Source organism: Medicago sativa, chromosome 3 (assembly GCF_051527215.1).
Source record: "Medicago sativa cultivar Bolivia chromosome 3, Bolivia_mono, whole genome shotgun sequence".
NCBI classification, from domain to species: domain Eukaryota; kingdom Viridiplantae; phylum Streptophyta; class Magnoliopsida; order Fabales; family Fabaceae; genus Medicago; species Medicago sativa.
The window spans coordinates 68,393,326-68,409,400 of NC_140751.1; the positions used below are offsets into that span (position 1 = coordinate 68,393,326).

The 16,075-nt window shown below is 31.0% G+C and overlaps 1 protein-coding gene across 1 annotated transcript; it reads right to left on the reverse strand.

Annotated features, from left to right (window-relative positions):
• Positions 1-12,792: 12,792 nt before the first annotated feature.
• LOC146939515 (trans-cinnamate:CoA ligase, peroxisomal-like) lies at positions 12,793-15,172 on the reverse strand. The gene is made up of 2 exons (XM_085753121.1): positions 14,914-15,172; positions 12,793-14,534 (listed from the first exon to the last, which is right to left on the reverse strand). Exons 1-2 carry the CDS (start codon positions 15,109-15,111, stop codon positions 12,987-12,989), a joined length of 1,746 nt encoding a protein of 581 aa, XP_085609247.1. The 5' UTR covers positions 15,112-15,172; the 3' UTR covers positions 12,793-12,986.
• Positions 15,173-16,075: the final 903 nt, after the last annotated feature.

Below are 16,075 nucleotides of genomic sequence, written 5' to 3' on the forward strand. Positions count from 1 at the left end.
CTCATTTCTTTTCTTCCACAAAAAGTGAAAGAGAAGAAATCACCACAAGTGTGGGAGACACATATCTCCATAATTTTTTTTAAGACACGTATATAAAATCATCTTATATATCTATATTTAACCAATTCTCAGGCGATGTATGATTAACCTAAAAGCACTCGCACTTAACAATTTCATAAATTTAATTTTTTTTTTATCATCATCATTATATAACTTTTAAAATGAGATAATTTTAATCCCCTAAATTTCAATCCAAATTTCGCTACCTACCTAATATTGTACTCCCTCCGTCCCTATATGTAAACCCCATTTGCCTTTTTCACATTTCTTAAGAAAATTTTTTAGTGTAATTAATGTGTCTATTTTTTGTGTTAATATTACCAAATTGTCCTTTGTTTGTATGTGTATTAAATTTGACTTTACATATTTCAAGACAAGTTAGTAGTATTAATTAGGGGCATGTTTAGGAAAAAAATAATAAATGCATCTAGTAATTTGAAAAGGAGTTTACATTTAGGGACAAATATAAAATCAAATGGGTGGTTACATATAAGAACGGAGGGAGTACTTTGTCTCTGGTTGATTTAATGCGTGAGGAGTACACCCTCCGGTCACTATTATAAGCAAAAATCTACTTTTTAGATTCATTCAATAAATGATGTATGTGGTCCATTAAATAGACCACATACATCATTTATTGAATGAACCTAAAAAGTAAATTTTTGCTTATAATAGTGACCGGATGGTGTAGTATCTGCCACCAACATGGAGTTAATTATAGGCATATTAGAGACGACTTTCTGAGGTTCCGAAAGCAACATCAAGAAAATGATGACATGCTGTTATTGATCTTGTAACAATAACTAACATAACATTAATTGAAACTTTTAATCAGGGTCTGTGTCTGAGATTTTGATAGGCCGGAGCGAGCCTACAATTTGGATCACAAAAATGAGAAAATAAAAAAATTTAAATTTCTAAAATGTGAAAATAATTTATTTGAAAAAAGATAGTTTTTACTCCTTCCGTTTCAAAATGAGTGTCGCTTTAGCCAATTGCACAAAGATTAAGGAATGAAATAAAGTAGTCAAATGTCATAGCAATTTTACCAAATTATCCTAATCAACTATTGGTTTGTTTTTCATTAAAGAAAAAAGAGGAAATAGTCAATTTGGTCCTTGAATGAGTGACGAGTAGTCTCAATAGTCCCTCAATGTATCGAAATAGCAAAATAGTCCCTGATTGTGCACTTTGTTAGTCATAATAGTCCTTGATATTAAAATATTTCATTAATATTCATATTAGTACTTCAATAGACTTACTTATTGTCATATTAGTCCTTATACGTACTTAGTTATTATCATTTTATTCCTTATATCAAAAGAGTTATTATGAGTATTAAGGGGTTATTTAAGCTTTAGGGACTATTTTGACTAACAAAGTGGACAATCAGAGACTATTTTGGAATTTTGATACATTGAAGGACTATTGTGACCACTTGCTACACATTCAGGGACCAAAGTGACTATTACCCCAAGAAAAAATAATACTTTGGAAGTAGTGTAACATAGAATTAATTGAAGGGTACAATTGAAAAGAAAAAGTTATTATTGCATGAAAACCGAAAGTGACATTCATTTTGAAACAATTTTTTTTGGCTAAAGCGACACTCGTTTTGAAACGGAGGGAGTACTATGTTAAGAAATTATCTAAAAAAACATAAAATTCATAAAAAAAAAACTGAGTTTTTTATTTAATATTCAAATGTTCAAACGCAAAAATTTCTACAAACATTTCTAGATGCAATTCACTAATAATTGTGTCAACATCAATATTATTTATCACATCTTTCTCAATACATAAAATGGTTAGACCATTCAATCTTTCTTGTGACACTTTTGATCTCAAGTAATTTTTCAATAATTTTAACTTCGAGAATTCAATAAGCAATTGAAACATTCAAATAACAATCTACGACTTTGACAAACTTGAGAATTTCAAATGCTGACATTGATATATTTGGCAAAGACATTGCAACACTTTAGAAAAAAGATAATTTGCATCAACATCCGATAAATCCTTACGTGAAAACGCAACCTTAGAAGGATGTGGATGGTTTCTTTTGATTTTGAGAGATGGGATGGTGGAAGGCTAGGGATTTGATTTCTCATTATAACCTCACAACAAATTATAAATGAGTCAACAAAGAACTAAGCCCACTACGTACTAACAATCACACCTCTATTTAGAAATTAAGTAATTGATTTAAGGCCTAATGAACCCCTAATTCTTTTGTTGGGCCTAAATTTCGTACTTATTTTTTGGGGCCTAGGACGGTCGACTTACTCGCTCTACCTCAGATACGCTTTTAAAATCAGACGGTTCTATTTCTCCATTTTTTAGACCTAGGTTCCATAGGAGCATAAAGATACCCCTTTGACCTAGGTGGAAAAGAGATCTATTGAAACCCACCATAAGTCTCTGGGGGACAGCAGCAGATACATATTTCCCATAAGCAAAAGCAGCTACTAAGGCGCGTTCCATGGAAGGATAAGAAAAGGTCTGAACTTGAACCCTAATTTCTATCAAGCAAGACAGACCGTGAAGAATCTATATAAAAGATTCTCTTTGCTTCTTAAAAAAATTGAAATGCATTCTTATTAAGGTTAAATGTGCTTTTAGTCCCCACAAAATCTAGAGTTTTCAAGTTTAGTTCCTATAAAACTTTAATCGTAGTTTTAGTCCTCCATAGTATTGTAGTTTGTAATAATAGTTCCTAATTTAAAAACTTTTTACAAAAAAAAATAGATATGTTTAGTCCTCAGAAATAGTCCTTATAAAATACAAATAGGGACTAAAGATGAGTAAAATATTTTGGGTCCCTATAAATATACAAACTTTTCGTTTTAGTCCTTCTAAAATTTTCCTTCAATTTTTAATCCATATAAAATTTTCAATCACTACTTTTGGTCCCTATTTTTAAGTTAATTTTTGTATTTTTTAATGAAATGTGTAGAATATTGTAAAAAAATTAGAAGTTTTTAACAAACAAAAATTAGATATAAATTTTTAACTGTAAAAAATATAAAAATTCATATTAAATTCATGTTTTGTTAATAAAAAAATTAATTTTTTTTTGGGCGAGATTCTTATAATATTATGAATTTTTCTGCAAAAGTTTATTCAAAAATATGATTTCTACATATGAGTTTACTTTTAAAGGAGGGATCAAAAGTGAAGATGGAAATTTTTTTAGGGACTAAAAGTTGAAGAAATTTTTTAGAGAGACTAAAACGAAAAGTTGACATATTTATAGGGACAAGAAATATATTTAACCCAAATATTTTTAAAGACTGAATAAAAAACTTGTAATTTTTCCCTAAAAAAAATACATGTAATTTTATAAGAACTAAAAACATGTTTAACCTTTATTATTATTTCGGTAACGAAAGGAAAGGGAAAAAAAAAAAACCAAAGACGAGTAATACAATCAATTAATATAGGGGTTATGTGTCGTAGTGACACTGCAGACTAAGAGATAGGGAAGCTCTGCAATAACACTCTGGATAAAAGGAACTAATATGCCCACATAGTATTCTTATTGGTTTCATTCAATAACAAACTAGCTTTTTATTTACTTCGCTGGAACAAAAAATAGTCTATGATATTTCCATTTATGAAAAAGTAATAATCCATAATACCTAAGCTTATGAAAATTGCATTAACGTGAATTTGATGTCTGACATTATATACTCTGGTAAAATTGGAAAATGTTATACGTTTTATGATGAAATGTGGAGAATGTATTTAGAAATCTAACTTGTTTGGAGATTGGGTTTTTACTATCTTTAAGTGGAAAGCGATTCAAAACTCTCATTGACATGATCATAAAGAAAGTCAAAATCAATGATTATCCACCACCTTAGTGCGCCGTATTCACGAGATCTTAAAGTTGAATTAAAAGGTTCCTTTCAACCATATCTTTTTGGCGGTCGCCGATGTTTGAACCGCGGACCTTGCATATATTATGCATTGTCCATCCAACTGAGCTAAGCTCACGAGGACCCTTTCAACCATACATTGCGAGAGGGAAATATGAGTGTTAAAAGACAAGTCTTTCACTGTTTCACATCCTATTCTTAATCCAAACACTAGGATCTCATTTCTTTTCTTCCACAAAAAGTGAAAGAGAAGAAATCACCACAAGTGTGGGAGACACATATCTCCATAATTTTTTTTAAGACACGTATATAAAATCATCTTATATATCTATATTTAACCAATTCTCAGGCGATGTATGATTAACCTAAAAGCACTCGCACTTAACAATTTCATAAATTTAATTTTTTTTTTATCATCATCATTATATAACTTTTAAAATGAGATAATTTTAATCCCCTAAATTTCAATCCAAATTTCGCTACCTACCTAATATTGTACTCCCTCCGTCCCTATATGTAAACCCCATTTGCCTTTTTCACATTTCTTAAGAAAATTTTTTAGTGTAATTAATGTGTCTATTTTTTGTGTTAATATTACCAAATTGTCCTTTGTTTGTATGTGTATTAAATTTGACTTTACATATTTCAAGACAAGTTAGTAGTATTAATTAGGGGCATGTTTAGGAAAAAAATAATAAATGCATCTAGTAATTTGAAAAGGAGTTTACATTTAGGGACAAATATAAAATCAAATGGGTGGTTACATATAAGAACGGAGGGAGTACTTTGTCTCTGGTTGATTTAATGCGTGAGGAGTACACCCTCCGGTCACTATTATAAGCAAAAATCTACTTTTTAGATTCATTCAATAAATGATGTATGTGGTCCATTAAATAGACCACATACATCATTTATTGAATGAACCTAAAAAGTAAATTTTTGCTTATAATAGTGACCGGATGGTGTAGTATCTGCCACCAACATGGAGTTAATTATAGGCATATTAGAGACGACTTTCTGAGGTTCCGAAAGCAACATCAAGAAAATGATGACATGCTGTTATTGATCTTGTAACAATAACTAACATAACATTAATTGAAACTTTTAATCAGGGTCTGTGTCTGAGATTTTGATAGGCCGGAGCGAGCCTACAATTTGGATCACAAAAATGAGAAAATAAAAAAATTTAAATTTCTAAAATGTGAAAATAATTTATTTGAAAAAAGATAGTTTTTACTCCTTCCGTTTCAAAATGAGTGTCGCTTTAGCCAATTGCACAAAGATTAAGGAATGAAATAAAGTAGTCAAATGTCATAGCAATTTTACCAAATTATCCTAATCAACTATTGGTTTGTTTTTCATTAAAGAAAAAAGAGGAAATAGTCAATTTGGTCCTTGAATGAGTGACGAGTAGTCTCAATAGTCCCTCAATGTATCGAAATAGCAAAATAGTCCCTGATTGTGCACTTTGTTAGTCATAATAGTCCTTGATATTAAAATATTTCATTAATATTCATATTAGTACTTCAATAGACTTACTTATTGTCATATTAGTCCTTATACGTACTTAGTTATTATCATTTTATTCCTTATATCAAAAGAGTTATTATGAGTATTAAGGGGTTATTTAAGCTTTAGGGACTATTTTGACTAACAAAGTGGACAATCAGAGACTATTTTGGAATTTTGATACATTGAAGGACTATTGTGACCACTTGCTACACATTCAGGGACCAAAGTGACTATTACCCCAAGAAAAAATAATACTTTGGAAGTAGTGTAACATAGAATTAATTGAAGGGTACAATTGAAAAGAAAAAGTTATTATTGCATGAAAACCGAAAGTGACATTCATTTTGAAACAATTTTTTTTGGCTAAAGCGACACTCGTTTTGAAACGGAGGGAGTACTATGTTAAGAAATTATCTAAAAAAACATAAAATTCATAAAAAAAAAACTGAGTTTTTTATTTAATATTCAAATGTTCAAACGCAAAAATTTCTACAAACATTTCTAGATGCAATTCACTAATAATTGTGTCAACATCAATATTATTTATCACATCTTTCTCAATACATAAAATGGTTAGACCATTCAATCTTTCTTGTGACACTTTTGATCTCAAGTAATTTTTCAATAATTTTAACTTCGAGAATTCAATAAGCAATTGAAACATTCAAATAACAATCTACGACTTTGACAAACTTGAGAATTTCAAATGCTGACATTGATATATTTGGCAAAGACATTGCAACACTTTAGAAAAAAGATAATTTGCATCAACATCCGATAAATCCTTACGTGAAAACGCAACCTTAGAAGGATGTGGATGGTTTCTTTTGATTTTGAGAGATGGGATGGTGGAAGGCTAGGGATTTGATTTCTCATTATAACCTCACAACAAATTATAAATGAGTCAACAAAGAACTAAGCCCACTACGTACTAACAATCACACCTCTATTTAGAAATTAAGTAATTGATTTAAGGCCTAATGAACCCCTAATTCTTTTGTTGGGCCTAAATTTCGTACTTATTTTTTGGGGCCTAGGACGGTCGACTTACTCGCTCTACCTCAGATACGCTTTTAAAATCAGACGGTTCTATTTCTCCATTTTTTAGACCTAGGTTCCATAGGAGCATAAAGATACCCCTTTGACCTAGGTGGAAAAGAGATCTATTGAAACCCACCATAAGTCTCTGGGGGACAGCAGCAGATACATATTTCCCATAAGCAAAAGCAGCTACTAAGGCGCGTTCCATGGAAGGATAAGAAAAGGTCTGAACTTGAACCCTAATTTCTATCAAGCAAGACAGACCGTGAAGAATCTATATAAAAGATTCTCTTTGCTTCTTAAAAAAATTGAAATGCATTCTTATTAAGGTTAAATGTGCTTTTAGTCCCCACAAAATCTAGAGTTTTCAAGTTTAGTTCCTATAAAACTTTAATCGTAGTTTTAGTCCTCCATAGTATTGTAGTTTGTAATAATAGTTCCTAATTTAAAAACTTTTTACAAAAAAAAATAGATATGTTTAGTCCTCAGAAATAGTCCTTATAAAATACAAATAGGGACTAAAGATGAGTAAAATATTTTGGGTCCCTATAAATATACAAACTTTTCGTTTTAGTCCTTCTAAAATTTTCCTTCAATTTTTAATCCATATAAAATTTTCAATCACTACTTTTGGTCCCTATTTTTAAGTTAATTTTTGTATTTTTTAATGAAATGTGTAGAATATTGTAAAAAAATTAGAAGTTTTTAACAAACAAAAATTAGATATAAATTTTTAACTGTAAAAAATATAAAAATTCATATTAAATTCATGTTTTGTTAATAAAAAAATTAATTTTTTTTTGGGCGAGATTCTTATAATATTATGAATTTTTCTGCAAAAGTTTATTCAAAAATATGATTTCTACATATGAGTTTACTTTTAAAGGAGGGATCAAAAGTGAAGATGGAAATTTTTTTAGGGACTAAAAGTTGAAGAAATTTTTTAGAGAGACTAAAACGAAAAGTTGACATATTTATAGGGACAAGAAATATATTTAACCCAAATATTTTTAAAGACTGAATAAAAAACTTGTAATTTTTCCCTAAAAAAAATACATGTAATTTTATAAGAACTAAAAACATGTTTAACCTTTATTATTATTTCGGTAACGAAAGGAAAGGGAAAAAAAAAAAACCAAAGACGAGTCGTAGTGACACTGCAGACTAAGAGATAGGGAAGCTCTGCAATAACACTCTGGATAAAAGGAACTAATATGCCCACATAGTATTCTTATTGGTTTCATTCAATAACAAACTAGCTTTTTATTTACTTCGCTGGAACAAAAAATAGTCTATGATATTTCCATTTATGAAAAAGTAATAATCCATAATACCTAAGCTTATGAAAATTGCATTAACGTGAATTTGATGTCTGACATTATATACTCTGGTAAAATTGGAAAATGTTATACGTTTTATGATGAAATGTGGAGAATGTATTTAGAAATCTAACTTGTTTGGAGATTGGGTTTTTACTATCTTTAAGTGGAAAGCGATTCAAAACTCTCATTGACATGATCATAAAGAAAGTCAAAATCAATGATTATCCACCACCTTAGTGCGCCGTATTCACGAGATCTTAAAGTTGAATTAAAAGGTTCCTTTCAACCATACCTTTTTGGCGGTCGCCGATGTTTGAACCGCGGACCTTGCATATATTATGCATTGTCCATCCAACTGAGCTAAGCTCACGAGGACCCTTTCAACCATACATTGCGAGAGGGAAATATGAGTGTTAATTGACTAGCTAATCTTAACTTCTCTATGAAATTTTTTAACATTCATGTTTATGGAACACCCTCCGGTGAAGTCTCTAGTCTCATTCGTGATGACATTTCTAGGGCTTGCAAGCCTAGAAACATTCATGTAACCCTAAAGTTCTTTTTTGTTTTTGAGTGGTAGCTCTCTTTTATTACAAAAAAATAAATGTTCAACATTGGTGTTAGTTGAACAATACATAAACCATACAATGTGATGTCCAAATAACTTATGTGTGAAATTGTGAACTCGTGAATTGTAGAAGTCCATAGTGAATTCATACACTCATTTCATTTTTCTTTTCATAAACAAGAGATTAAACTTTTTTCACTCATCTAAGGTGTTTATAATGTTTCACAATTCAAAAATCCGACTCTAAGACAATCAACTCTTAACATCTATGAGTACTCTTCTCAAGACCTCAAGTTCGATTATCTCCGATATCAAATTCGATGGGTTAGTTTGTCTTCTTAAAAAAACAAACACTTAACCTCAAAAAATAACCGCATCCATACCACCAAATTGAGCAGTATAATTTGACTCCACTTAATATACTATTATTTCACATTTCCCTATTATTTCAACAACTTAATCACATTTTCTGAGTATTCATACCATCCTTCAAAAACTCTAAAACGGGACTCACTAAACTCAAAATATACTCTAAATTTATATTTTACATCAATATAAAATGGGTCCCATTATATTTTACATCGACCAAAATGAATTGGAACATGAGAAATTCTTAGTTGGTCACAGGACCAACAGTTTGCAGTTTGTCACAGCCAATCAACATGTGACACCTGTCCAGGACCTTATTTTTAATTATTCTTTTTTCTTCTTTTTCCAAATTCGTTTTTTTTCCTTGGTTGGGTAATCATTATAAACGACGGCGGCCAATGGTGGAAATATGGTTGATGGCGCTGAAGCAGGTTTGGCAGACGGAGGTGGTGGGTTGAATTGAGGTTGAAGTAAGAGAAAGTGGGGAAGGTGAAAAAACACAGTGTGGATATAAAGAAGAAAGAAAGAAGAAAGAAAGAGAGGAAGGCGCCTGTGTTCCACATTTAATCAGCTATTATTTTTTTTTATTAAAAATAAGGCCTTGGACAGGTGTCACATGTTGATTGGCTGTGACCAAATTGCAATCTGTTGGTCCCATGACCAACTAAATATTTCTCTTGGAACAGCTTTATTAAACAATAATGCTAGTTATCGCGAATTTAAATATCACGACTTATCCAAGAGAACGTGTCTTTCCTCTGACATACGGTTGTCCAACAAAACTAAAATACAAGATAGTGGTGCTCTAAATTTTCTATAAGAGCTATGATATTTTGACAACACCCCTGAATGATAAGTTGTTAGTATGCACACCGTAAATTTAATGCTTCAAAATCAAGTGTGATGCGCAAATCAAGGCACATAGAAAATGATTAAAAATAAAAAATTGGAAGAGTTGTATATGGATACGGTGGATTGACAACTTAGGTGGTCAATATATCATTTCTGTTTCTAAAAGTTATCTCATTCGGTTTCATAAAATTATACAACAAAATAATAAATAAAACTTTAAATAGAGATGTTGTGTTGACGCGGGCGATTTGCACCCAAGCAAGCAATTCAGTGTTTTATGGTTTCCCAAAGATACATTTGGGAGCAAGTCTTCCTAATAGAAAACCTCAAGTCATTATTATTTGAGGACACTTACATGAAATAAATAAAGTTAAGCAAAAATAATTTAATCAGATCATTTAACATTATTTAATTTTATCATCTTTTAATTTTTTTGAAGCTTTGAGTGTATTTCCAAATATTTCTATTTAGGCTTGTGTCCAAGTAAGTATTACTCCACATTAGGCGCCTTGCGCGCAGAAATGGCTAGCAAGAAACTTCAAAAATTTATGCAATTCAGCCTTGTATCCATGTTTTTGTAAACTTCAACCTTTGCAGGGTGAGAATTGAAGGCGCACACAACAAAATTGTATAACATTTTCATTATCAATGCGTAAAAATGCAGTAGAAGAAAGATATTGAAGATGTAAGAGTGATAAATAAAGTATGAGAGAACAAAGCACAAAAAGTAAAGACAGCATATTTTTCCTGATATTGAGACAAAAAATATTTATCATTGTTAATATTAGTATGCGTATAAGAAACTATTAAATATCTTTAAACAAAATCAAAATTATAAAACTTGATTTTAATTTAACTATAAAAATCTCAATAACTTTTAATACTTCAAATAGATATTCACAATCAAGATTATAATAATTTTCATATTCTTTTTAAAGGAATAATTTTCATGTTTTAGGTAATGTCACATTGTGACCAAAAAAACATATAAATGTCACATAATTTCAAATAATTGATAGAGAATGAACTAAATCTTTTGATGAGAAGTAAAAATTCAAAAATACATCAGCCTTCCTTAATGCTCAAGTTTTCTACTTAGAGGTATACAATATTTGGTGCCTCTAAAATTGTTATGGGCCACCACTCTTAATGCTCCAACCTTCCTTCCCTAACATTATTACCAACTCGAATGCTTATAGGTTCAATAATCTCATTAATTCATTTTCTTGTAGAGAACTTTTCTCATTAAAGCCAAATAGTTGATACTCCATCAAAAGGATTTTCTTTTCTTACACCAGAATGGAATAATCATAAAGAGGTTTGGTGGTTTGTGAAAGTTGGAAAAATAAGGAGTTGATGAGGAGAATATTTCTAACTACTTATATTTGCAATTAAGAAAAATAATAGAGGTTGAAATAAAAATTAACCATAAAATCGATCAAATTAGTATAAATTATTGATTTTGTAAAAAATGAGTCCAAATTAATTCCAGCTAAAACAAAACCATAAAGTAAAAATAGTAGTAAATGGTGCAAAGATAAGAAAAGGCTTTGCAGTTATCAAACGCCACAGGTCAGTCTTTTTCCATAAAAAGAGTTTAATTTCTTTACTGACCCAAATTTCAACTAAAATATTTTTCTACCAAAATAAAAAACATTTATGTCCCGTGAACTTAGATCAATTAGTAGGGACATTGTATAATATATACAGGGATCGGACCAAAGTTCAAATTTCGGACATCATATTTCTCCACATTTAAAACGTGTTAGTTTCATCCACTAAACTACTTAAAAAAAACATCTCTAAATTGTTACGCAAAAATAAGGTCATTGTTTTTGTTTTTTTGAATGAGGACCACCATGGAGTAATAATGGTATGATAGCTGGGAATTGCCCAGTTCACAAGTGCTCATAGAAAAAGACTTTGAATAGACTTTCAATAAAATTGTCCACTAATAAAACAAATGTATAGTTGGTGACTTGGTGTCGTTTATATGCTATAAAAGACTGAATTGACTTTTCCAGTTATAAACAAAATATGTCTACGCTGCAGATTATATTTTGTGTTATTTTTCATTTTTCATTTCGTAGACTCTACTTAAGAATAATATGATGCACGTGGACAAATTATGGTATGGTCATCTATGTATAAAAAATATTCTTAATAATTGGTTAATGTATTTTAAAGATTTTTTTTTGTTTTGTTTTTCATCATTTCATAAAAGTAAAATATATGTTAAACGTAAGAGTGTTTAGATGAGATGATTCAAATTTAACTTTGAGATTATACGACGTTTAAACTCTTGAGAGAGAACATTGTAGTCCTATCAAGCTTGAAAATATAGAGTTCATTTGGATTGACCTATTTTTGAGGTTATACAAAACAATTTATGCAAATAAATAAACTTTTGTATTATTCATAAACTTACCAAGGTAATTTATGAAATAAAAAAAAACTTATAAAGATATAATTTTTGTTAATGAGAATTTATAAATTAACACAAAAACTTATTAATTTGCTAAACTATTTTTTATAAGCTCAAAACTAAGTTAATCCAAACAAGTTCCTAGTCTTTCAAATAATTTTGGTTTTGTCGATCGATAATTTTGGTTAAATTTTTTGGCTAACTATATTAAGTGAATTACCTCTTTCCATATACACTTTTTATCCAACATAAAAGATTTGAACCCTTAATCTTCTTCAAGAGATCCAAGTTTGATTCCGCTCAAATCAACATATTATTAGTATCGACTAATTTGAGCTTGTTTACTGACATAAGTTTTGTGAGACTGTTTGAGAGAACTTATGACAATTTTCAAAAGCTTTTTCAGTTTATTTTAATGAGTTTTCTAATATAACTTATAGAAACAACTTGTATCATATACAAAGACAATTTAACTTTATTTTATCCTTTGCTACATAAATAGCTTATGTGAGCTTATACGTAAGTGTTTATCATGATAAACGCCTGTACTAAAATTATTTATCCAAACAGGGCTATGATAATCTTGGTATACTACTTATAGCCAGGTTAAAAATAGCGTTTTGTGCATGAGGAAGCCCATTTTCATGAGGCAAACACAAAATTTGGAGTAAGCAGAAAGAGATTGAAAATGACTCAAATTAAATTATGGAAGATATAACTAGGACTGCTCAACCTACTAAGTGGAAACAACTAACAAGAAAGTTGGAATACAAAAAGTTCTTTATATATTGTGGCACACTCTTCCACATAACAAGCTGAAGCAGATAAATACATGCATAAAAATTAAACTAAACCCTCAAATTGTTGAAGTGTGAACTATTTAAATATATGTACACAACACAGCACACACTATTCTTTCTTTTTCATTCAAATAAACAAAGACTTATAGAAAACTTTCAAAGACGAGATAGAGCCATAATCTGGTCATTATTATGATTGACTTGATTATTAGGCTTCTTCTTATTCTTCTCATCATTTACCACAAAACACTTAGCTTTGGCTCTTAATTCAAATTTCTGAATCTTACCTGTTAAAGTCTTTGGTAAATCCTCCATAAAAACAACCATCTTAGGTACCATAAAGTGTGGTAAATTCTTCCTACAATAGGTAATTATCTCATCCTCAGTAACACAACAAAAATCACTTTTTTCCTCCTCATTCTTCCTTAGTGTCACAAAAGCACAAGGACTTTCACCCCATTTTGGATGTGGCATTGCAACAACAGCAGCTTCTAAAACCTTAGGATGACTATAAAGAACATTTTCAACTTCAACACTACTAATATTTTCACCTCCTGAAATAATCACATCTTTAGACCTATCTTTAATTTCCAAATAACCATCTTTATGTATAACACCAACATCACCAGTTCTAAACCAACCATCCCCGAAAGCTTTCGCCGTCGCTTCTTTATCTTTAAAATACCCCATCATGATTCCACTTCCCTTCAACATAATCTCCCCCATTGTTTTCCCATCTCTTACCACACTCTCCATTGTTTCAAGATTCTTCACATCAACATCAGCAAGTGTCAAAACACTAACCCCTTGTCGCGCTTTAAGCATCGATTGCTCTCTTTTCGGTAACACATTCCATTTCTTCTGCCACTCACAAACAAGTGCTGGCCCTGTTGCTTCAGTTAGTCCATAAGCATGTGTTACATTAAAACCAAGTGGCTCGATTTTCTCAAGTAGGGACGCCGGGGGTGGTGCTCCACCAGTTAGTATATTCACCGGAGATTTTATGACTCTCTTTTCGCTTGGTTTCGCGCCTAAAATAATATTGAAAATGATGGGTGCGCAACACATGTGTGTCACATTATAGAGATTTATGGCTCTATATATATCAGATGCTGCAGTGTTTCTGATACAAATATTAGTACCTCCTCTTGCAGCTACACCCCAAGTGAATGTCCAACCATTACAATGGAACATAGGTAATGTCCATAGATAAACTGGTTCACTACCCATTTCCCAACCAAGGATTAAACTCAAAGTACTTAAATAAGCTCCTCTGTGGCTATAAACAACACCTTTTGGTTCTGAAGTTGTACCTGATGTGTAATTCAATGTAATTGGTGACCATTCATCTTGAATTTCTTCAGGAAGGTAATTTGGATTACCATGATGAACCATTTGCTCGTATTCGAGCTCTCCTAGCCGGATTCCGGTGGGAGTGTTTATGTCATCTATCACAATCACTAGTGGGAGTGATGAGTATTGTTCTTTTTGATCCTTTTCCTCCATGAGTAATCTTAAGGCCTCTTTTGCTTTTGATACGAATTCGTAGTCTACGAAGAAGACTTTCGCCTCAGAGTGTCGAAGAATGGTGGCTATGTTGGCCGCATTGAGACGGTGGTTGATGGTGTTTAGGACAGCACCGGCCATAGGTACTGCAAAATGCATCTCATACATTGCTGGAATGTTTGGTGCCAAAACTGATACCTGTTTTATTAAACAAAAACCAATTTAGTTTTTATAAATCGCGCGAATCTTAATCATAATAGTATGTAACATTTTGAATTGTAGTCACGTTGAGTTAGTGTATTATTACAATATTTGATATTGCGGACAAAATGCAGTATCAAATATTGGCAATACAATTTTACTTGATATCATATCCTAGATTGCGGTCGCTGATCTAGGAAATGAACATGTAACGTTTTAAATTGCAATCTCGTTTAAGTCACAATACTCGATAATGCAAAAAAATTGCAATCAAATACAAGATATATGAATGCATGAATTTTTATTGAGATTTGAATACTTATATACTTTGATGTTTGTGTACTACTTGAAAAACACGATTTAGTGACGAACTTACAACATCATTCTTTGCAATATTGAGAGCACGGAGGGAGGAAGCGAGGCGGCGACACCGGTCATAAGTTTGTGACCAAGTGAAACGGGTTCCTTCATGGATGACTGAGGTTCGGTTTGCATAAGATGCAGAAGCTCTCATCAAGAAAGTTAAAGGAGTGAGTATGGTATAGTTTGCTCGACATTTTGGTAGGTTATCCATTGGAATTAGTTGTAGTTACCTAAGTGAGAGGGAAAAAAATGAGAAATTTTGTGTTGTGGTTAAGAATGAGATTAGGGGGGTCATTTATATAAAAAATTTCATGTGATTGGGACCAAAATTGAAGGCCACGTTATATGTGAAGAGGGTGGGACCATTAATTTAGTGACTAAGAAGATGCAGTGAAACTTGTATGTGGAAGTTATAGTATACCAAGGAAGTTGCTTTGATAGTACTAAATGTGTGTGAAATTGAACACATGGTTGTTGTATAGTTGACCTCTAATTATTAATTTCGTGTTTCAGGCCACCATGTACATGTTGTGTTATAACAAATATGATATTTTTGATTTGATAACAACATAAATTCGCAAAATAATAACAATAATAATACTATTTTTTTTTTGAAGAAATAACAATGATAATATATATGCAAGCAATAATATTTTTGTTTTGATATCAACATAATTTATGCAAGCAATAATAACATATTTTTGTTATCGTAAATTTAGTTCAGTTGATAGAACATTGCATAATATTTACAAGGCTGAGGTTCGAACCACAAACGTCCACTTATTCACCTTATAAAATGTGAATTTTTAACCATCAACTACTTAAAAAAAAGAAGCGATCACTACACAAGACATAGGGTGGGGCCTACCTTCCTCATCTCTGCAGAAATCATGCGCCCATTCTCAATAGAGATTGGAATTTGGGTCCCCCTCCCCATTCCTGGTAGTTAATTGCCTAAATTGGGTTTCCTCATCTTACACTCTCATATAGATAAAATTTGAAAAATCATATTTATTAAATTAATATAACATTTAATAGAATAATAAATTACTAAGAGTAATAAAATAAATCTCCCTTCAAAAATGAAGACAAAAAGTTTTTTCACCTATTATTCAATTTTTTTAAGAAGACAAAATGATACATATAAAAATCAACGGAACTCCACATCTGTGTAA

Coding starts and splice junctions, on each gene's coding strand:
- LOC146939515 (XM_085753121.1), bottom strand. CDS start 15,111: ATGGATAACCTACCAAAATGTCGAGCAAACTATACCATACTCACTCCT. Junction 14,535..14,913: donor ATATTGCAAAGAATGATGTT/GTAAGTTCGTCA, acceptor TTAATAAAACAG/GTATCAGTTTTGGCACCAAA.